This window comes from Malaclemys terrapin, chromosome 6 (assembly GCF_027887155.1).
Source record: "Malaclemys terrapin pileata isolate rMalTer1 chromosome 6, rMalTer1.hap1, whole genome shotgun sequence".
In the NCBI taxonomy this organism is placed as follows: Eukaryota; Metazoa; Chordata; order Testudines; family Emydidae; genus Malaclemys; species Malaclemys terrapin.
Window position 1 is genome coordinate 58,169,178 of NC_071510.1, and position 16,010 is coordinate 58,185,187.

General features: G+C 43.2%; 1 protein-coding gene across 2 annotated transcripts in view; it reads right to left on the reverse strand.

Moving 5' to 3' along the window:
- SRFBP1 (serum response factor binding protein 1) overlaps positions 1-16,010 on the reverse strand; it is a 115,740-nt gene that overhangs the window by 3,140 nt on the left and 96,590 nt on the right. For both annotated transcript variants that reach the window (XM_054032656.1, XM_054032657.1), the window contains 3 exons: positions 7,576-7,657; positions 674-1,427; positions 115-152 (listed from right to left, as the gene is read on the reverse strand). In XM_054032656.1, coding sequence (XP_053888631.1) covers positions 115-152; positions 674-1,427; positions 7,576-7,657 — 874 coding nt within the window. The remainder of the gene's footprint in view (positions 1-114; positions 153-673; positions 1,428-7,575; positions 7,658-16,010) is intronic.

The window sequence follows — 16,010 nt, forward strand, 5'->3', positions numbered from 1 at the left end:
AACAAAACAGAATACCTCCCTGTGATTAGCCCTACAGGGGTAAGTATAGCTTGACAGGTTTTACTTTGGGATTTTAAGGAATTCAAATGGAGCAGCAGTACCATGGACACATACCTGTTCTTCTGTTTTTGGAAGTCTGATAGTTAGCATTTCTAAAAAACAAGAAAATAATATTAAAGATCTTTCAAGAAAAGAATAATAAATAAAAGATTTGTTTGAAAAAATGGTCAAATCCACCATACTTGCTGGATAATCTACATGGCACTAGGGTATGGTAGCAATAAACAGCTTTTGCTATTGGTTAACACCGAAGTGAAACTGTGACATGAAAACCAATGCAAGAACTATATATAATTTATATTTTTTGTATATAACTGATTTTTGCTGGCTCATCTTGAGCTTTTGAGTTCAGCTTTTATGAAGGTCAGGAGCAGTTAACATTACTGTGAGCATCTTTTTAGAACTTTCTATTGATACTGACACAAATAACTTTCCTGAGCAGGGAAGAATTTGAAAAATGCATAACGGTCAAGGAATAATAATGTGACTGGATACAAAATGCCAATCCAAATACTCTGAGCAGTGATTGGCTGAAATTCTGCTCAGTTGATGGAAATATAACAAGTCATAATAATTACTCTATAATTTCTATAACTGAAATGGAAAAGAATACCTCTTCATATTTTTGGATTTCTGATCAGATCTGGACAGAGAATTGCAAAATACTGATTCCAACTTCATTGCTTTTGCACTTGGTTTACTTTCTTCTGTGATCACATCCTGCATCGTCATAAACTTTGAGTCCTTTGTTTTGTTTAGTAATGCTTCTTTGAGTTTTTTCTTTTCCTTTGCTGAAGAAAGGTCACTATCTGCCACTTTCTTCTTCTTTTTCTTTACTTTGCCGATGAAGAAATCATCATCGCTATCACTTTCTTCAGAATCGGATGACTGGTTATAAAACCTCTCTTCTGTGCTGTCATCAAAATACTCCTTGTTATCGAATTCTTCCATATCACTAACATCACTGTTTGATTTGTTTGTTATCCTGAACTTGTTCGCACTTGTAAGTTTTTTTCTATTTGGCCAGTCAATTGTCGGTTCTGTTTGATCTTCAACTACGGCATGTTTTTCTGAAGTTTGTAATGACAGATCACCCGGAGAATCTGTTCTTTCAATTTCTGAAGATTTCTGCTCACATTCTCTCTCACAGATTTGTTTATTTTCTATGTTAGTGGCTGTTTTCACATTCACCTTTGTTTTAGCTTCTTGCTGTTTTAGAACCAGTGTATGTGTCTGGTTGTCTACATTGCTATTAGAATGTTGCCTCAATTTAGGCTTTTGAGAAAGCTGTTCTTCTGATTTATGCTCATCTGAAGATTGAGTTTTAGGTGGCTTCCGTCTTGCATCCTTAAAGGCTTTTACAGCAGCTACAAAAATAATAGCAAATAGAGTTATTGCAGCATCACGACAGTACATACATTAGTTAAAACAATGTTCAAGTGGCTATGACACTAAGTTTGCAAGTTAGATCCACTGTGCTGAACAAGTATGAGATATTTTTGGTGCCTTCACTAGATCATTTAGAAAGTAAAAGTAGGGGCTGAAAATGGCTTGAAGTAATGTCAAAGAGAAAAGTGGGAAATCAGAACTGAGTGAGGGCTCCTATTGCATGTAGTGAACGTCTCAGCATCAGATGATTTTCATTGATTCAAGTTAATGTCAGGTGATATTTTGAGTGTGGAAAAACTGTAAACACACGTTTATATATATATATATATATATATATATATATATAGTGACAGACCCAGACCAGTGGGGTACAGGAGTCTGGTAGAGGTCACTGGATGAGTAGTTTTCTGTTCCCTGAGTGACCAGAGCAGGGGCTGCACTAGAGTAATCAGGAACCTGCTAGAACCAGTTAAGACAGGCAGGCTAATTAGGACACCTGGAACCAATTAAGAAGAAGCTGCTAGAATCAATTAAGGCAGACTAATCAGGGCACCTGGGTTTTAAAAGGAGCTCACTTCAGTTTGTGGGGCGAGTGTGAGGAGCTGGGAGCAAGAGGTGCAAGGAGCTGAGAGTGAGAGGGTGTGCTGCTGGAGGACTGAGGAGCACAAGCGTTATCAGACACCAAGAGGAAGGTCCTGTGGTGAGAATAAGGAAGGTGTTTGGAGGAGGCCATGGGGAAGTAGCCCAGGGAGTTGTAGCTGTCATGCAGCTGTTACAGGAGGCACACTAGACAGCTGCAGTCCACAGGGCCCTGGGCTGGAACCTGGAGTAGAGGGCAGGCCCTGGTTCCCCCCAAACCTCCCAATTGACCTGGACTGTGGGTTCTTCCAGAGGGGAAGGTCTCTGGGCTATTCCCCAACCCACATGGTGAATCTCTGAGGCAAGAAAATCCGCCAATAAGTGCAGGACCCACCAAGATAGAGGAGGAACTTTGTCACACTGGTGTCAGGAGTGGGATCTTGGGGTGCACAGCACAGCGGAAGGAGGGTGATTTAAAAACAAACAAACAAAAACACACACACACACACACACACAAAAAAGGGAGAGGGTTTACTTTTTTTTCCACCACAATGGATGACGTAGTGCGGGCACTGATACAAGCTACGGTGGCCCAGCAGGAGGCTACCAGTGTCCAGGCAGCTGCCCAACAGGAGGCAGTGCGGCTGCAGCAAGAGCCTAATTGCCTGCTGATGGACCAGGCTGCTCAAGACCGAGCTATGTTGTGGGAACTGGTAAACCAGGTAAAGTCCCTTACAGAGCTGAATCGTGGTCATGATGGGACGCGGCTCATACGGGCCAGCCATTGGCTGCAGAAAATGACACGGGAGGATGATGTAGAGGCATACCTTCTGGCCTTCGAGAGGACAGCCCTACGGGAGGCCTGGCCTGGAGATCAGTGGTCTGGCATCCTTGCCCCATTCCTGTGTGGGGAGGCCCAGAAGGCCTACCATGATCTGCCTGAAGAGGCTGCGGCAGACTACCCCCAGCTGAAAGCAGAGATCCTGGCCAGATCTGGGGTAACGACAGCAGTGCGGGCCCAGCGGTATCATGGTTGGAGGTACCAGGAAGACAAAACCCCACGGTCCCAATTGTATGACCTCATCCATCTCGCATGAAAGTGGTTGCAAACAGAGTCCCGGAGTCCGGAAGAGATACTAGCGGTTCTGGTCATTGACCGATACATGAGGGGACTACCACCAGTCCTTCATGCCTGGGTAAGCCAGAACGAACCCTCCACCTATGATGAGATTGTTGCCCTGGTAGAGAGGCGAAGGACAGTGAGGGAGCTGACCCGACCAGTTAAGGAAGAGGCACCCCAGGTTAAACTAGCAGCACCAAGCCCTAAAGTTCGGGTGACTGGGCCACCAGGAGGCCCAGCTGGAAAAAAGATAGAGGCTGAAGGCCCATTAGAGGCCACAAAGAGTCGGAGCACTGAGGGAGAAGGGAATCGTGATGTTAGACTGCCCAAATCAAGAGACCGGGGAACGCCTAGGGCTCCATACAGATGTTATGCCTGCGGGGAGTGAGGACACATAGCTGCACAGTGTCCCAATGCTGAGGAGCCTATACAGTGTAACCTGGGGAACTGGGCAGATCCATGCTCCCTAATCCACCTTGTGGGGGTCTGACTAACCCCACATATACATATACATATATATATACACACATACACACACCAGACCAGTGAAACTAAATGGGGTAGGGACCACGGCACTGGTTGATTCGGGGAGTGCTATCACTCTTATCTCAGGGAAGCTTGTGAAGCGTAGTCCGCTGCTGCAGGCTAAACGTACGGGGATAACATGTGTCCATGGGACAGTTAGTTACTACCCCACCATCCCAGTAAAAATCGAGATCCAAGGGAACACTACTGAGGTAGCAGCAGGTGTAGTCCCTAAACTCCCATACCTGGTGCTCATAGGGAGGGACTTCCCAGGGTTTGGAAACTTACTCCCAGTAGGGGGATTGGAGAAAGATGGGGACCCTAAAATTGGTGAGGCATCCACAGTAGACTGTCAACCCCCAGTCTTCTCTGAAATATCTCCAGATTTGTTCTCCACTCCCAGACAGGGTAGAAAGACAAAAAGGGAAAGAAGGGCAGCTAAGGCCTTGGGAACCCGAAGACTGACCCAAAGCCAGAGGGTCGCTCTTGTAGGTAGGCGGACCTGCGCAGCTGAAAAGGAGGTCACGTAGGAGGGAGAAGCACCTGAGTCTGACCCCCACCCTAATGCTTCTGAACCAGTAGAGGCAACAGAGACTGGGCCCCTAGATCTTGGGCAGATTAGCCCCGGGAGAGGAAATTTTGGACGGGACCAGGCAGAAGACCCAAGGTATGACATTAGGAAGGAGGTGACTGAAATAGATGGGGTCCCCGTGGAAGGGAAAAACCCAGGGACCAGGACCCTACTTCATAATGAAGAAGGATCTCTTATACTGGGTTGCACCAGTACGGGGTAGAAGGTACAGCAGATCCTAGTACTTCAAAAACACCAGAACGCTGTATTAAATCTTTCTCATAGTAATCTTTTTGGGGGGCATTTGGGGGTAGAGAAGACCCTGGCACGAGTCCTACGACAGTTCTCCCGGAGTACATGAAGAAGTGTGGAGGTACTGTGCCTCCTGCCCGGAGTGTCAGCTGCACAGTCCCCGTCCCCACTTGAGGGCACCTTTAGTAACCCTTCCCATCATAGAGGTCCCCTTCGAGCGAATAGCCATGAACCTATTGGGGCCCCTGGAGAAGACGGCTCGGGGCCACCAATATATACTTGTTGTTTTGGACTATGCTACTCGCTACCCAGAAGCCGTCCCCCTGCGGAACATGGCCTCTGAAACTATAGCCAAAGAGCTGGTGGGGATCTTTGCCCGAATGGGGCTACTGAAGGATATATTAACCGACCGAGGAACCCCATTTATGTCGAAGCTAATGAAGGACCTCTGTACACTGCGCCATATACATACCCTGAGAACTTCGGTCTACCATCCACAGACTGATGGGTTGGTAGAAAGGTTTAACTGAACCCTCAAGGCTATGATAAGGAAGGTGGTAAGTCGGGATGGGAAGGATTGGGACACCCTACTACCCTACCTTATGTTCGCTATCCAGGAGGTACCACAGGCCTCAATTGGGTTTTCCCCCTTCGAGTTATTATACGGGCGTCACCCCCGTGGCATACTAGATATCGCCAAAGAGATCTGGGAAGAGGAACCCAATGAGGGGAGAAATATAATAGAGCATGTAATGCAGATGCGAGACCGGATAGCCCGGGTTACCCCTATTGTACGGGAACATTTGGATAAAAGGCAGAGGAGGCCCAGCGAACCCATTACAATCGCCAGGCAAAAGTGCGACAGTTCCAACCAGGGGATCGGGTTATGGTGTTGGTACCCACGGCAGAAAACAAGCTTCTGGCCCAATGGGGTCAGAGGTGGTTGAGCCCGTGGGAGAAGTAACCCACAAGGTGCAGCAGCCAGGATGCAGAAAACAAGAACAGATTTATCACGTTAACCTTCTGAAACCCTGGCAAGCACAAGAGGCATGCACAACGGTCCAAAAAGACCTAACCCAGGAAAACAAGCCTTCTAAACAGGTGAGAGTGTCTCCCGATTTAAAACCAGACCAGAAGAATGAGGTGTCTGAGATGATCTTCCGGAACCAAGATGTGTTCTCGACAAAACCGGGTCGAACAACCGAGACCTATCACCACATCGTCACGAACCCTGGGGCCAGATTAACAATGAGGCCCTATCGGGTGCCAGCGGCAAAAAGGGAGGAAATAAAAGCAGAAGTAAAAAAAATGCTGGAGTTGGGGATCATCGAAGAATCCCACAGTCAGTGGTTCAGCCCAGTTGTACTGGTGCCCAAACCTGATGGCACCACAAGATTTTGCAACGACTTCCGGCGACTAAACGAAGTATCCCAGTTCGACACGTACCCCATACCTCGCATAGATGAGCTAGTGGACCGTCTGGGTAATGCCCGGTACTTGACTACCCTAGACTTGACAAAGCGGTACTGGCAGATTCCCCTTGCAGAAGACACAAAGGAAAAGACTGCGTTCTCTACACCAGAGGGTCTTTTTCAATATACTGTCCTCCCTTTTGGACTACAAGGGGCCCCAGCTACCTTCCAGCGCCTCATGGACAAGCTATTACGTCCGCATAACAGTTATGCTGCTGCCTACTTGGACGATGTGGTCATTCATACCCCAGACTGGGAAACCCACCTGGAGAAGGTGGAGGCAGTCCTCGATACCTTCAGGCGAGCTGGCCTTACAGCAAACCCTGCCAAGTGCGCTGTAGGGTTTACAGAGGCCAAATATCTTGGCTACACTGTGGGAAAAGGTTTGGTAAAACCCCAAGTGAACAAGTTAGAGGCCATCCAAAATTGGCCCCGAACAAGTCGCAAGAAACAAGTCCGGGCGTTCCTAGGTTCCCGGGCGTCCCTGACAGACCTAGTGAAAGCCCGTGGACCTGATCTGGTGAGATGGTCTGACTCAGCAGAGGAAGCATTCACAGACCTACGGACTGCCCTCTGCAGTAACCCCGTACTGATAGCCCCTGATTTCACCAAGGAGTTTATCCTGCAGACAGATGCATCAGAAATAGGGTTGGGGGCCATTATAACCCAGATGGTCAGGGAGGAGGAACACCCAATTCTATACCTCAGTCGGAAACTCATTCCAAGGGAACAAAAATATGCAGTGGTGGAGAGAGAATGCCTTGCTGTAAAATGGGCCATGGAAACATTGCGCTACTACCTGCTCGGGCGCAGATTTGTCCTCATGACTGACCATGCCCCTCTTCAATGGATGCAGCGGAACAAGGAGAAGAACCACTAGCGGTGGTGTGTAGGGTATGTGAGTGCTGCAGTGAAAAGCACACTATGTCCATACTGGAAACAGTGCAAACTGCCTTAGGATACTTTGAAAACCTTAGCCTTAAATACCTCCAGTATATAGTCTTTATAGAGTCAATACAGGTGCTGCCCTAAATATGATTCAGCACCAATTCAGCAGAGACTTCTGGATTTTATGAATCATATAATCCCTCTCTCTGCTAGCTGCTATGCAATTGAGAGTTTTACACCTATTAACCAGCTAAGTAGTTATTACAAAACTATTTTAGGTCTGTGACTTCATCTCAGCTAGCTGGCTTAAGTTTGGCAATACAAGCATGTAACAGTACATAAACATATTAGCAAACAGTACATACACCTAATAGCAAATAATATTACTGTGGGTTAAAAAGCAGAGACAAAAATGGAAGCAATTTAATATTAATCAAAAGTGACCAACATGTTCAGGCGCCAGTTCATTATTGACACTATATATTTATATTTTCTCTCTATTAAAAATTCAGTTCCTTACAGAATAAAGGGAGCCTCGGTGTTCAGAATAGAACTGTAAAAACCTTTAAAATTCATCTGTGTGGCTAAGGCAAATATCCCTATTTGAGACAGAGTAATTATATTACCTCTTCCAAAACACCATTTTTTAGGGATAGAACAAGATAATATGCATAAATAAATACAGGAATTTGAACAAGATGAGATTGTCTATTTCATACCTTTAATATCAGCAATTTTTGTCTTTAACAGTGGGTGTGTTGCTAGTCTAGCAGTCGCTCTGTCAGCTGCAGTGGAATTTGGCTGTATAAAAAGATAAAAAATAAATAAGAAATGTTATATGGTGATAAGGTGGTTGTGTAGATTTGCCTGATCCATACAAGATACACTAGTGACAGATTATGGATATCCCGGCCCACTAAAAAACAAACCAAACCCCAAGACAATACAAGTTTAAATGTTACCAGGCCTGGACACCACACATTTGTCTTAAATTAAAATCTCACGTCATCCCAAGGAGCATGAAAGAATTTGACTATAAGGCTATTGATAAGAACATCACAAATGTATACCATTGCAATTGCCCTATTGTTAAATATGAGTGATATTGTTGATATTTTTGTTTAAGAATATATTGTCAGCACATCTTTCAGGCTTGAACAACATACTACAATTTTACATTCACTGCATATTTGCTATATTGGTCTACAATAATTCAAAAAAAGACTGAAGAGGACTGTATACACAAGGCCACCTCCTCTTGGTTGGAGGGGTAATTACTATTAAGTCAGATAATATTATTCACCTTCCTTTTTTGATAGAGCTCTAGAGACTAAATTTTGAAGTCATTACTATTATTTCCAATAGTGCTCACAATGTATTAGGTGCTTTCCAAACATGAGACAACATTGCTCCTTTTCTCCAAGAACTTTTCAGTCTAAAAGGCAAACAGATGAACGGGTAGAGGAGAAGTGTACATATCTAAGTAAGGTAGTCAAAGTAGCAAATGGGCACATCTTAGTAACACAGTTTGAAAAATATAACACACTTGTGTTTTTTAAATAGAGGTTATGACAAGGCTGTGGATAAATAATAATAAGCAACCACCTGACTTCCTGTAGGAGTCACCGTAGAAGTTAACTTTCAGGAAGTATCTGAACACGAAGAAGGTAGCAACCTTGTGGACTAGCTCAAAGAGGGGTGGTTTGGATAAAGGAATAGAGTAGGAATTTGTGAGAGAAGCAGGTGGAATGAGGCATTGAGGCTGGCATTGTTAGCACAGCAGAGGAGATAAGGGAAGATGGATAAAGAGAAGGGTGGCTAAGAGTTAAGGTGCAGAGTTATACAGGGTCTTGAAGGCAAAGGTAAGCTTAAATTTGATGTAGGTGAGCAGAGGAAAGCCATTGGAGGGATTTAAAGAGCAGGGTAACATGGTCAGATTGAAGGGCAAGGATGATATTGGGGTTTGTGAGTTTTGTATGAAGAGAAGGGAGACAGAAGACAATTTGGGTGTCATGGAGGCAAGAGGGGGAATTTATAGTAATTAGAGTAAAAGTACTATGGATGGTGTTTCTTTCCTTTCCTACCCTTGTGATTTTCAATTCCTAGTTTTTCATATGTTGGAAGACAACATGCAGTTATTAGACTGTTCTTAACTCACAAAGTTGTCCTCACTTTACTGCAAAAGTCTTAATGGGCAAAACTGATAGGGAAGGCATCTCAGATCCAGGATGGATTTTGTGGGGTAGAAGGGAAAGGAAGGAGGAAAAACACCAAACCCAGTACTGCTAATAGCCCAGTGTTTATTCACCTGGAATGTGGGAGACCCAGGTTCAAGTTCCTACTGTGCCTGGTTTGGAGGTGAGTGCCCTAAACATCAAGCTACTAGCAACACTTGGTGGGTTTCTCCCCCTCATTCCATATCCAAATAAAAACAAAATTTCAAACTCTAAACTCTTTGGAAACAAATGTTTTCTGGCCAGCCCTAGGGAAAATGTTACAAAATAGTGAGGGAAACTCAACATTTTAGCAGAAGACCATACTGTTTAGGTCATATTTCTTGTTTGATGAGATGATTTTCTGGGCTTGCCAGTAATTTCCCTTCTTCCCAAGTCCCCTATATCGCAGAAAGCTTTCCTCAGGTCAAGGAGAGCTGGGAAACTGTTCCCTTTGCAGACAGTCTGCGATTTTCTGAACATTGGCCAGAGGAGATGGTCCAAAAGACATACATGTTCCATCTCTAATGGGCCTCAGCTGGCTTACTTGCAGGCTGGTTTGGCCTAGAGAACTTGAAGCCTGAATCCAGATCCCATGCGACAATGGTGCATGCTGCTCCCAGACTGCTGGGACAGCCTGCTCACACTGCTGAAGATCAAAAGGTATTTTCTTTGGAGATTTTTCTATAGCTGGAAAATGTATTTTTGAAGTTAATTAATATACTTTTCCCCTCAGACGCTTCCTGTGGGTTTAGAAAGTGTATACCATAAATTTCACAAACCAGTAGTAGCTTCTGTGCAACATCTGGTGTTCTTTAATTCAAGTATTTATGGAAAAGGGTTTAAGTTTATTTGCCAGTTTATATGGAATACTCACATTTTTCTTAAAGAAAAAATACCTGCAAACACTATCTACATTAGGAGATAGCAGCCATAAACATACAATGTGACATTCTTATCCTTAAACACTTCCTATTTTTTGACTTTTTGGCATATCCAGGCTTATGGAAAAACAAATTGAACACAAGTGTTTTACATGATGGAAAACACTGACAGAAAATCTAATTTAGAAGGAAAAATGTTAAGTCTATCCATAGAGGAAAAAAATCATTAAATTTGATTATTTATGAAAATGCTGGAATGGTAAATATTTATTCATATGAAACCATACTATTTCTTGTACCACTTTTCACTAATGTGTGTCTTTCCTGCAAAAGTCTCATAGTATTTTCAAAGGTAGACATTATCCCCATTTTACAGACTGAAAAACTAAGCACAAATTAGCCCCAGTGACTTACCTGAAGTCATAAAGGAAGTTTCTCACATGCAACAATAAAATCTGGTTTTCCTGGCTCTCTATCAAGAAGTTTACACTTACAAAACCTAATATTTACTTAGATATGCACGAACAGAAATTATTTTATTTTTTGGTATTTCTATAGCTGTCTTCTATCCAATATATGTTAAACTAAAACAATGTTAAAAGAATGTAAAAGTTGCAATGTGAAACTCAAATGATCAGAAAATGCTTAAGGCTGCATGCACAATCACATCTCTATCTTCTTGTGCATATGCATTTTTGACAATACCTAATTGCATCACCACATATTTCCATAGGATCCTCTTCCCTCATTCAGCATCCAGTCTGGCAGGTGTAAAGTGAATAAAGCAGTCAAGTAATATATGTTTACTGTTCAGTGACTGGCTCTTTCTGTACTCAACATTCAACCTGGGCAGTCATGAGATGCCAACATTGTCTGGCTATACCGGAAAAAAGACAGGAGATATTTGACATAGGCTTAATCAGGCCACAAATTTATTATCAGATGTCTGGGACTACCTGGCCGATAAAAGTGTACAGTGCAGGTAACCCCATGTTTATTCCATAATTAATCAGGGGGCTTTTACCAGCTCCCCCTTTTTCCATCCAGGTCCCTCCAGCAAATCCATTGCCAGGAACTTACCATCCACCCCGCCCTCATAGGATCGTTAAGGTGGACTATAATAATAGGGGTTGGCTCCCTGCCGTACCAATCATAGCGGTCCCCAACCAGCCCCTGTTCGCTCCTTTACCGAACACCTCTTTTTATGTGCTTTTCCAAACCATTTATCCGGTCACTGTATATCTTTCCTATGGAGTACCTGCACTGAACATCTGCCACAAGGAGGCGAAAACTATTAGCTTGGCTGCTTCCTTCCAAACCCAGTAGGTTCCCTGACCTCACCTAATGCCCTCTTTTATATCAGTCAAAAACATGACAGCACCCAAGTCTGAGAGGTGAAACAACTCCCAAAACAACTCTAGTGCTCCATATACTATGCAAGGATGTGAAATTACTCCCCCTTCTACGGTCCCCAGGAATTTGGCCACCTCCCTGTTCACATACCTCCTGGCCTTGTCCACCTTGGGGGTCTCATGGCTCCTTGCCAGACCCTGCGCTGAAGAATATCTGACCATGCAATGTTAACTCCTGGAAAAATGTCAAGGATCAGCCTCAAGTCCCTCCTTGTTCTGAGCATTAGTTCCACCCCTTTAAGCATTCCCAAATTGTTTTCCCCAAGGTGTACCACAATTATATCTGGTGGCCATTGATGGGCCCGCACAGCATACAGCAGCTGTATCAGTTGATCCCATGAAATGCCCCTCTTTGCATGCCAATGAGAACTGCTTCACCACTGAAGCCCAGCTGTGAACCCTCGAGCAACTTGGATGTGTGCCTATGCTCCCCAAAAAACAATACTGTGCCCGCAGATCCACACCACTTCGTGCAAAAGGGAGGGTTAAGGTACAGGGCTGTCCCTTTTCAGTGCCTCATTCCTGGGGGATGAGTCAGTCACCTCACTGACCCTTTGCAGCAGTTTTATATCTCCCCTTTTCCCCCAAGCCCTAAAGCACAGTTCCCATGTTCGGCCAGCCAGCCAAATACCCCTCCACTTACAGGTGCAGGGAGGTCATTTTAACAAGGGGCTCCTTCAAAATTTTTTGGCCTCACTAAGTGATGCACTTATTTATGTTGATTTACAACAACTTAAAAAGGAATCAGTTTGTCAACAACTGCCATGTCTCGTTAAGCTTCATGAGTGACATTTTATGCTACACCTCTACCCAGATATAACTCTGTCCTCGGGAGCCAAAAAATCTTACCACGTTATAGGTGAAACCATGTTATATCGAACTTGCTTTGATCCACCGGAGTGCGCAGCCCCATCCCCCCGGAGCGCTGTTTTACCGCGTTATATCCGAATTCATGTTATATCGGGTCGCGTTACATCGGGGTAGTGGTGTAGTTATATAAGCTAATTTTCATACTTGAAAACTATATATTGAGCGGAACCAAGAACACCAGCACTGGCTCTTCAAGTTCTGAGCTGGGGATGGGGAGGTAGGCAATGGAAGGGAGAGGTGGACTGCAGCAGCTGCCAAGGGTCAGGGGTGGTATGGAGTGCAGGGACTACATGGAGTGACTTTCATAAGCTTTTAGCAGCACTGTAGATGAGACGTTCCCCTTGCAGCAGCTGCCTGAGTGAGGAAACAACTCAGCATGAGTGTCAGTAAATGTCAACAGAGGTGACCCTAGCATTTTTGAGTAGGCTTATGAAATGTTTTCAGCTGTAGCTGACATCTGCCCACAGGGGTGCTGGAACAATTTATATAGTGGGGTGTTGACGATGAAAACCATGCATTTGGTGTTTGTTATTACTCCTTCAAGCCAGGGAGTGCAGCAGCACTCCCAGCACCCATAGTGCCAGCACTACTGTCTGTTCACTGTGATCACACTGGCCTAAGGATTTTGTGGAGGTTTAGCAAGATGATACTTCGCAATAAGTCCCAAACTTCACTGAACCATTTCACATAAGAAGTCAATACACGTAGGCAATCTTAAGGTCCCCTTTGGTTTCTGTCAGTTACCATATTCAAGGTAATCTTTGTAAGTAAAAAGCCTAGAGCAGCGGTTCTCAAACTTCATTGCACCACGACCGCCTTCTGACAACAAAATTACTACATGACCCAGGTAGGGGAAGAGGGAGCCAGAACCTGAGCCCCACTGCCCTGGGTGAGGGTGCAGCTCAGGCTTCAGCCCCGGGTTCCAGCAAGTCTAATGCTGGCCCTCGTGACCCCATTAAAACGGGATCACAACCCACTTTTAGGTCCAGACCCACAGTTTGAGAACCGCTGGCCTAGAGGCTTGCTTTATTTTATTAAAATGAAAGCTGAGATTATTTTTTAGAAGGGCCAAAGGCCACTTTTGGTAACCAGGGATTTTCCTGAGCCACCTTCTGCTTATCAGCAAACACACAGAGAGAAATTTGGAGAATGAGGCAGCCGTCTGGAGAGTCTGTCCCTGTGCAACAGGCGATAACACCGAGTGGCATCAGTGCTGTTGACTCTTCTTTTCTGGTGGAGTCTGGCACCCAGGTGCACACTTGAATATCCAACTTTCTGAGCACGGTTGAAGAGCAAGCGCATTGCCCTGTTCGATATGCGTGGACCGAGACCAAGGCTAACCACTTTCACACATCCTGTGCATTTAGCCCTATTTCTATTATAAAGTGAAGTATATCCCCAAAATGTTGGAGGCTGTGCCTCGTGTCCTCCAATTACACTACAGCCACACCTGCCTCTCCTCTTTCTCCCATCAAAAAAGAATGAGTATACTTGAATATGTAAATGAGTTTCTATCATGGTCTCTCACCTCCTTCCTTCAACAAGCATAGATGCTGGAACTAGGGGTGCTGCCACACCCCTTGGCTTGACATGGATTTCATTATACACAGGGTTTACAGTTTGGTTCAATGGTCTGAGCATCTCCACCATACAAATTGTTCCAGCATCCCTGTCAACAGAAGCATTTTCCAAGATGTATTCTCCTTTCTTCTTCCAAGAGAATTTTCAAAGACATAACTACATTCCCATCAGAATTTTGCAAATGGTTTTCATATGAAAGTAACTTTTATAGAGGTTTTCTTTGCAGGATATGATGTAAAAAATAGCCACCATACCAACATTTTCACAATAAAGGGAAAATTCAGAGGCATGAAATTGCCTGGAATGAAGTCAGAAAGTTTTTTCCCACTCAAAATTTTGAAAAAAAAAAAAAAAAACCCAGACTCTCTTCCCCACACTCTTAATTGGATTTATATTAATTGGCTTGGTAGTATTAAGACGACATAATATATTGAATCTCTAATTAATGTCTTCCATGAAACCTCAAAGCACTTTGCAAGTCTTAATAGATTTAGAATACAATGGTCAATGTAGTTCCATTGGATTAATCTGGCAAAATTAATTTAGCTATCCAAGAACTCTGAGCTCGGCAATTATTTTTTAGAGTGGGAAACAGCCATAGAAAGATTAAGTAATCTGTCTAGTGACACTATAATGATCTATAGCAGAGCTTGGAATAATAATCAGATCTCCCAAGTGCACATTCTGTGGCGATCTACAAGCCATTATTATTCTTAACTTCTTCTTTTTGTCCATAGTATCAACACTACAACTGGTATTATAATGGGAAACCACACAAAAAGTTCTAGGACAGGGCACGCACATGATCTGAGTTACCTACCCACGCATAGAGTTTATCCTTCCAGGCCTAAATTGACACAGCAGTCATGTTGATTGGTATTTTATGTTGTTTTTCATGTGGAAAAATTTCCCACTAGAAAGTAGGTGGGTATTATACTCTTCATATTTGACTTTAGAAATTTCTTCAGTGTTGAAAACAGTGCATTTACAAAAAACATTGCTAAGTTCCTATCAATAGGGATACCAGGTACATTTGTCCAAAAGTTGTTTATGAAAAAAAAAATACTGAAAGTAATTTGGATTATTCAGGTTTTGCCTCAAGAATTTCCAACTTTCTAATCACTTTAGGTTTTGTTGCCAATCTTAAATTTAGTAACATATTAGAAAAAGTATTAGTCTATTAAATACTGTAAGAATTCATATAGAAGAAGACGACAGAAGTGGTATTTATTCATCAGGATTACATATTTGTACAATTCTTTGAAAAGTTAAAAAACTATGCCATTGCTAAATATTTTTACTATTTGTTTTTTACTGTGCTGAACAACAAAACTTGGCAAAAAACAGGGGAGCAAAAGAGATGCTAGTACTTAAAAACCAGGCAATCCCCATAAAAATAAGGAGATAATTAACAGTGATTGTGCTGCAGCAACAAACATGGTCAAATAAGAGGGCTGAGCAAAAGACTGTACATTATTTGTAAGTGACTAAGAAGCTGTATAGAATATGTAGAAAAATCTTACTAAAAAGATCTGTTACAAAATTGGAATGAAATCTTGAGCCATACTTTAAACATATATATAAAAATAATTTCTTAACCATTTCACAGCTGATCTGAAAGCATCACACTGATTGCTTCACCTTTTCTGAAGAGCAAAATGTGAAACTGGCCTCTCAATATACCAGTAGCTGATCATATAGCACTAAAAAGTGAAAATGGAGAAAAGCCAGGTTAGAGAGAACTAGAGCAGGAAGTTGCTTCCAACAGGGAGTTGGATGTCTAAACATGATGGGAACTGGCCAACCTCAACAAGCTCCAAAAGAAAAGTCTGAAACTAGTATTGTTCTCACTGTTCTCCATTAAAAATGGGTGGTAATGTGAAAGAGAACACATGCTGAGGGTAGAACAAACTATGCCCCTCAACTTACGTGTTGTAAGCCAATTTGGAGACAGAGTTCTGAAAAAACTTCTACAAGTTAGCAATAACTCAAATGCATCTTGAGTTCTCTGCAGTTTACCACTGACCATACTCTCTCAGTGGAAGTAGATGGTAGAAATAAATAAGGACAGTTCTGAGGATGGTGGCGTACAGGGTTTATCTCTATACTAATGAAACTATGTGATGGCCCAAGAAAAGTGGCTGCTTGATCAAACCATTAGTTGAAAAGTTCTGGAATTAAAATCCTCATAGCT